Genomic DNA, 8,116 nt, shown 5'->3' on the forward strand with positions numbered 1-8,116 from the left:
GTATAATTACGGGACTCGAGCAATCCAAAGCTCATGTGCTAAAAGGGGATGTGGACAAAGCTATCGCCCTGAACCAATTTTTTAATAGATTTTACCTCCTACTGTCACCTTCTTCCAATGACTAGTCTCCCCACACCATAACTACTGCATCAACAAAACCTACCACATCAACTGGAATGGCCAGTGACAAGTCCACCTCTGACCATCAGTATAGACTATCCATAACTGAAGACCAAGTAAGGAAACAACTGAGGAAGCTACACACAGGAAAAGCTGCAGGACCAAATGGTGTCAGTCCTCGAATTCTCGAGGCCTGTGCTGACCAACTTTGTGGTGTCCTCTGTCACCTGTACAGTCACTCGGTAAAGGTTTAGAAAGTGCCACTGCTGTGGAAAATATCCAAATAAGGTAGGCACATCTTCATCTAATGACTACTGACCAGAGGCACTTACGTCTCACATCATGAAGACCTTAGAGAGACTGGTCCTGGACTATATGAGTACACCTATAGTAAACCACCTAAACCCACTGCAGTTTGCCTGTCAGACAAAGATTGGAGTGGAGAATGTTACTTTTTATCTGCTTCACAAGGCATATTCTCACTGGGACAAATCTGGCAGCACTGTGAGGATTATCTTTTTTAATTTCTCCAGCGCCTTCAATACCATCCAGCCATCCCTGTTAAGGGGTAAACTCAGAGATATGCAGGTGGACAAGCCTATGGTGCTCTGGATAATTGACTATCTGGACTATTGATAAAGGGAATGAGACAGTATAGGAATCAGGTGAAGAAGTTTGTTTCTTGGTGTAAAGACAATTGTCTGAATCTTAACATCAGAAAAACCAACAGTCTCTATAGGTGCATCTCAATAAATTAGAATATCATTGAAAAGTTAATTTATTTCAGTAATGCAATTCAAAAAGCAAAACTCATATATTATATAGATTCATTTTGCTGATTATGACCTATAGGCAATGAAAACTCAAAATTCAGTATCTCAGAAAATTAGAATATTACTTAAGACCAAAAAAAAAAAAAAGGATTTTTAACACAAAATATTGGCCTACTGAAAAGTATATCCATGTATGCACTCAATACTTGGTTGGGGCTCCATTTGCATGAATTACTGTATCAATGCGGCGTGGCATGGAGGCGATCAGCCTGTGGCACTGCTGAGGTGTTATAGAAGCCCAGGATGCTTTGATAGCAGCCTTCAGCTCGTCTGTATTGTGGGGTCTGATGTCTCTCATCTTCTTCTTGACGATATATGGGGTTTAGGTCAGCCGAGTTTGCTGGCCAATCAATCAAGCACAGTGATACATACCATAGTCATTAAACCAGGTACTGGTACTTTTGGCAGTGTGGGCAGGTGTCAGGTCCTGCTGTAAAATTAAATCAGCATCTCCATAAAGCGTGTCAGCAGAGGAAAGCATGAAGTGCTCTAACATTTCCTGGTAGACGGGTGTGCTGACTTTGGACTTGATAAAACACAGTGGACCAACACCAGCAGATGACATGGCTCCCCAAATCATCACGGACTGTGGAAACTTCATACTGGACCTCATGGACCTCAAACAACTTGGATTCTGTGTCTCTCCACTCTTCCTCCAGACTCTGGGACCTTGATTTCCAAATGAAATGCCAAATTTACTTTCCTCTGTAAAAATGACTTTGGACCACTGAGCAACAGTTCAGTCCGTTTTTCTACTTAGCCCACGTAAGACACTTCTGATGTTGTCTCTGGTTCAGGAGTAGCTTGACACAAGGAATGCAACAGTTGTAGCCCACGTACCGGATACTTTTGCTTCACAATCCTCTCAAGGCTGCAGTTATCCCTGTAGCTTGTGCACCTTTTTCTGCCACATTTTTTCCTTCCACTCAACTTTCCATTAATTGAAACAAAACTGAGTGCCTTATAAACAATGCTGCACATTCTCTCTCTTATCACACTAATACTGAGTACTTTCAGCCCACTAATTATTCAGCAGAAGCGTGTTAAGAAACACTACTTGGGCTCCTTTATACCAACAGCAAAGCAAATGCATAATGTCTCACTTTGAATGTAACAGCCAAGTCAGAACTTTTTTATTTTTAATTTTCTTGCTTTATAACCACTCTGGTGTGTGTTCAGACCAAAGAGGGTGAATACATTTATTTACAGTATTTACTTATTTAACTACCTATTTATGTATTTATTTATGTAAATGGCTTCTGTAAAAAGCCAAATGCCCTCTTAAGGACAAATAAAGTCCTTTCTTTCTTTTTCTCTCTTTCTTTCTTTGTCCGTTGTTGGTATTGCATGATGTCACTAGTCTGCATGAGATATTGAAGCAAGAATTTCATTGTATTATGTACACATGACAATAAAAATGAACCTGATATTATGTATGGTTTCAGAAAGCAAAGCAGATGCCTATCAGCTGTGAATGGCATGAATAACATGGAACATATCACATCACTCATTTCCCCATATATAAAAAGAAGTGTTCAGACTTTCTTATTTATTAATACATTCCAACCCTGCTGAACTATGCTAAAGCAAAACTTTGAAAGGATATAGAAGCACTTAAAAAAAACACAGTATTTTCAAAAAAGCCCTACCTGTCTTTAGAAGAAGTTGAATGGGGAGGAAACAGAACATACTGAACAATGCATGTGTGAATTTCCACATTTCCATTTCCATTTTGGGACACACACTAAAGTATCAAAAAAAAAATAAAGAAATTAAATATGAGCAGAATAAAAAATACAGTGTGTACATTAATCAAATACAAATTGCTAATATACACATTCTTAAGAAGCTATTCCTACACCCAGAAAACATCTTCATGTATATACAGAACATGGTCTGGATAAACTGCCTACAGAAGCAAAGCACACAAGAGAGACATACAATATATGGCCAAAAGTTTGTGGACGCATAAGCATCAGACTTATATGAGCTTGTTGGATATCCCATTTCAGAACCATGTGCATTAATATGGAGTTGGTGCCCCTTAGTGGCTATAACAGCCTCCATGCTTCTGGAAAGGTTTTCCACCAGATTTGGGAGTGTATCTGTGGGAATTTACGTCCATTCAGCCAAATCAGAATTTGTTTGGTCAAGTACTGATATTGGGCAAGTAAACCTGACTTTCAATCGGCATTCCATTTCCAAAGATATTCCAAAGGTGTTTAGTGGGATTGAGGTTTAGGTCTCTGAGCAGGCCACTCAGGTTCCTCCACAATAAACTCATCAAACCATGTCTTTATGGGCATGACTTTGTGCACAGGGACAGAGTAATACTGGAAAAGAAAAGTGCCTTAATCAAACTGTTACCACAAAGTTGGAAACACACAATTGTCTAAAATGTCTTTGTATGCTGTAGCATTAACAGCACCCTTCACTTGAACCAAAAGGCCTAGCCCAAACCTTGAAAGACAGCCCGAGACCATTAAACTTCTCCATCAAACTTGGCAGTAGACACTACATAGTCCAAAAGATTTATCCATCAGAGTGCCAGACAGTGAAGAGTGAGTCCTCACTCTAGAGAACATGTTTCCACTGCTTCAGAGTCCAATGGTATGGTGCTTTCCATCACTCCAGGCAATGATTGGCATTGCACATAATAATCATAGGCTGGTGTGTAGCTGCTCAGTCAGGAAAATCCATTTTACTGACCTCCCAACGCACAGTTCTTGTGCTGATTTTGCTTCCAAAGGCAGTTTCCTGAAAGTTCACAAGAGAGCAGCTGCCTTCATAATTCTTAAATAGAAGAAGTTTTGAACAACCACAAATCTTCCTTGAGCTGACCACCAGGCCTAAATGAACAATTATGAGAGATGGGCCGTGGTAAGTGAGGTGACCAAGAACCTGATGACCAATTTGACTAAGTTTCAAAGAACCTCTTTAGAGATGGGAGAAATTTCCAGGACAACTATCACTGCAGTACTCTACTGATCTGGGCTTTACAGCAGAGTGGTCAGACAGAAGCCTCTCCTCAGTAAAAGACACATAGAAGACTGCTTAGAACTTACAAAAATATACCTAAAGGACTCTTAAGACTTTGAGAAATAAGATTCTCTGGTCTGAAGAAAACAAGATTAGTGTAATGTCTGAAACCAGGCACCGCTCATCACCTGTACAATACCATTCAAACAGTGAAGCATGGTGGTGGCAGCATCATGCTGTGCAATTGGTTTTCAGGGGCTGGGACAAGGAGACTTAGACAGAGTTGATGGAAAGCAGAACAGAGCAAAGTACAAAGATACTGTATCCCTAATGGAAACCTGCTCCAGAGCGCTCAGGACAACAGACTGGGCCAAAGATTCACGTTTCTACAGAGCAATCGCTCTAAGCAAAAAGCAAAGACAACACATGAGTGGCTTATGGACAATACTGTTAATGTCTTTGAGTTGCCCAGCCAGAGGTCAGACTTGAGCACAATTGAACATCTCTGGAAAAACCAGAAACAAGTTGTTCAGTGACAGTCTCCATCTAACATGACACTGGCAAAGCTTGAGAGGATCTGTAGAGGAGAATGGCAGAAAATCACCAAATCCAGGTGTGATAAATTTGTTGCATCATATCTATGATGACTCCAGGTTTTAATTTCTGCCAAACAGGCTTTAACTAAATACTAAGCAAAGGGTCTGGATCCTTATATTAGTGCGATATTTCAGTTTTTTCCTTTGAATAAGCTGGCTAAAAAAAAAAAAAAAAACAGTTTATAATTTGTGACTATGGGGTATCGAGTGTTGCTTGAAATGGGGAAAAAAATAACTTAAATGATTTTAGCACAATGCTACAACATGTGAAAAAGTAAAGGGGTCTATATACTTTCCGAATCCACTGTATCTGAAAAAATAAAATTCAAGTCCCTTAAAAGGCCTCAAGCAAATTTTAAGAAAGAACTCTGAAAAGCTTACCACTTTCATCTGCATAACATGATGATATTAACATACATACATACATATACATATATATATATATATATATATATATATATATACACACACACATACATACATATACACACATACATACATATACACATACATATATATACACATACATATATATACACACACACATATATATATATATGTGTGTGTGTATATATCTATACTAACAAAAGGCAAAGCCCTCACTCACTCACTCACTCACTCACTACTAATTGTCCAACTTCCCGTGTAGGTGGAAGGCTGAAATTTGGCAGGCTCATTCCTTACAGCTTACTTACAAAAGTTAGGCAGGTTTCATTTTGAAATTCTATGTGTAACAGTCATAACTGGAACCTCTTTTTTGTCCATATACTGTAATAGACTGCAGCTCGATGGCCGTGAGAGGCGGAGTTGTGTATCGCGTCATCACGCCTCCCACGTAATCACGTGAACTGACTGTGAACGCAGTATGTAGAAAACAAGGAAGAGCCCCAAAGAGAACATTCATTACACAATTGAGAAGGCAGCGAAACAATAAGAAGCGAGCGAGTGACACATACAAGCATATTCATAAGTGCAGCTACTGTGGAAACCGTAAGTTTAAATTAAGTTTATAGAAACGCTCCCGCTGCCGTTTGCAATACCATATTCGCGACATACAAGTTTAATGGGAAAACACGAACTATAAACGAGACTTTGGATCACTTTGTAACGGAGTTAAAATTACTGTAGCGAGAAACTTTTAAAGTGCCGGGTCTTAGCTAACATTAAATAAAGCCGTGGACATCGCAACATCACACAAGACAGCGGCTCACGTGAACTGACTGAACGCAGCACGAGTGATCACTTCGATTAACCCTTTAACCGCCAACTCCCTAAATATTCCCCACGCCAGGCGAAATCTGAACAATTTTCGTTTTTTTACTTTTTTACATTTTTTTTACATTTTTTACATTTATTCAAGCAGTATTGACCACTAAATGTTGTGCAAGTTGCCAGTGTATACACGAAATCTATAAATGTAACCTGAATTCTCAGCTAAGCAAAACATCTTGATACCAAACCGTGCCCTTTTCAATGGTAGATACTGTCGAAACTGTAAGCGGCCCTTCCACGACAATAAACTTTCATCAACTGCAACTGACGGTCCTGGCATGTAGGGCAACTGAAATGCTTCAAATAAATGATCAATCAAAGGACGTAGCTTGAACAAGTGGTCGCGGTTTGGATCTTTCTTATCTGGCTCGTTTCTGTTGTCATTCAAATGAAAGAATTTCAGCAGCAAAGAGAATCGGTTACGTGTCATGACAGCTGCAAAAATAGGTGTTGCATACATAGGATCTGTAGACCAGTACATCTCAATATCTGGTTTTCTGATTATTCCCATCAACATCAAAATCCCAATGAATTTTTTCATTTCGTTTTCATCAGTGTCAAACCAAGCACGAACACGGGAATGTGGAGGTAAATTGGGATTTTTCTCAATAAACTGTGCTGCATACAGATTTGTCTGATGAACAAAATGTCTGATCAAATCAGGTGACACAAACAGCTCATAAAACTGCTCAGCAGTGTAATTGTTTACATCAACAATAAAGCCACACGTTCCCTCAAACGAATGCAGAAAAGGTAGTTCACCACGGGCAGCAGCCCAGCTGAGATGCTGGGGATACACCCACTCAGCGCCGTCATCCGATGCGTCTTCATTCACAGTATCATGCAGCGCACGTTGCTGCTCATCACTGTCGCTAAAATCTTCTTCAGAACTGCTACAATCATGATCAGAACTGTCCAAAATCGCCTGCAAAGCCTCACTTGAAGTCAGTTTACGTTTCGCCATATTCACAGCTGTTACATGCGAATCACGTCACATGACCGGCCAAAACAACCACAGACTTGTCGAAATACAACGTAGTAATAATACCAACGCCAAACCGTCAGTTATACTACTTGCCAGGCATTCATATAACCACAGGCAAATGTGCCGGATAATTCCGGCAGTATGGCGTTAGCAATAAAACAACGGTGCCGGATATATCCGGCAGAGGGCGGTTAAGGGGTTAATCAAACAATTGATAATGTAGGAAAAGAATATGAAGCGACTGACGCATACAGACATTTTCATGAGTGCAGGTACTTCGGAAACAAAGCATCATGTACACCTAAAGTTTAAATTAAGTTCATAGACCTACAAAAGGTTGCCATTGATTTGAGGCAAGATTGCTTTTCTCCTGTACAACTATACGTTGCATTCTCAACAGTACGCTTACACGGCTTGGTCATATTACAACCGGAATGCTGAACTGACAACGTGGTATACAAAGAGAACGATAACAATCGTAATAAACGAACAATAAAACAGCGGAGAACCCGTGGATTAAATAAAAAGGCTGCTTCCTTGGCGAAGCAAGGAAAAAGGATGACCTTATATGGCGTTCGTTTATAAAACAGTGGAGAACCTATGTAAAGGCTGCTTCACAAAAAAACAGCAGAGCGCCTTATATGAGCAGGCAGTCAGCTAAAGAAGGGAATCAATAAATAACTATAATCGTAATAAACAAACAAAAAATAGCGGAGAATCCGCGGATTACATAAAGGAAATAGGTACCTGAACAGAAAAGTGAGTCTCAAATAGCTACACAATAACTATAACAATCGTAATAAACGAACAATAAAACAATACAGAGCCGCTAAGCAAGGAGAAGGGACGGCCTTATATGGCGTTCGTTTATAAAACAGCGGAGAGGCTGTGTAAAGGCAGCTTCACAAAAAAAACAGATCCTTAACAAATTGTTATTGGTATATTTTCCCTCAATTTAAAAAGGTTTTCTTTTCTTCTTAATAAAAATTTAAAAGCAGTACTTCGCCGCTGCGAAGCGCGCGGATTTGGCTATATATATATATATATATATGTAGATATGTAGATATATATATGTGAATGTATGTATGTACATATATATGTAGATATGTATATATATATATATATATGTGTATATATATGTATATATATTTGTCTGTATGTGTATATATATATATATATATATATGTGTGTATGTATGTGTGTATATATATATATATTGTGGTGCCCGGCGGGCATCCATGCCCGGCCGGGACGCCTAGGAGGAGTGGAGGAGGGCTTGTGCCTCCTCCAGGACACGAGGGGGCGTCCTCCCTGGTGGCTTTGGGGACCAC

The 8,116-nt window shown here is 39.6% G+C and overlaps 1 protein-coding gene across 4 annotated transcripts in view; it reads right to left on the bottom strand.

Annotated features, from left to right (window-relative positions):
- Window positions 1-8,116, bottom strand: part of szt2 (SZT2 subunit of KICSTOR complex) — a 382,417-nt gene that overhangs the window by 284,803 nt on the left and 89,498 nt on the right. For all 4 annotated transcript variants that reach the window (XM_051933248.1, XM_051933246.1, XM_051933247.1 and 1 more), the window contains exon 18: window positions 2,603-2,697. In XM_051933248.1, the coding sequence (XP_051789208.1) occupies window positions 2,603-2,697 (95 nt within the window). The remainder of the gene's footprint in view (window positions 1-2,602; window positions 2,698-8,116) is intronic.

This window comes from Erpetoichthys calabaricus, chromosome 10 (assembly GCF_900747795.2).
Source record: "Erpetoichthys calabaricus chromosome 10, fErpCal1.3, whole genome shotgun sequence".
NCBI classification, from domain to species: Eukaryota; Metazoa; Chordata; class Cladistia; order Polypteriformes; family Polypteridae; genus Erpetoichthys; species Erpetoichthys calabaricus.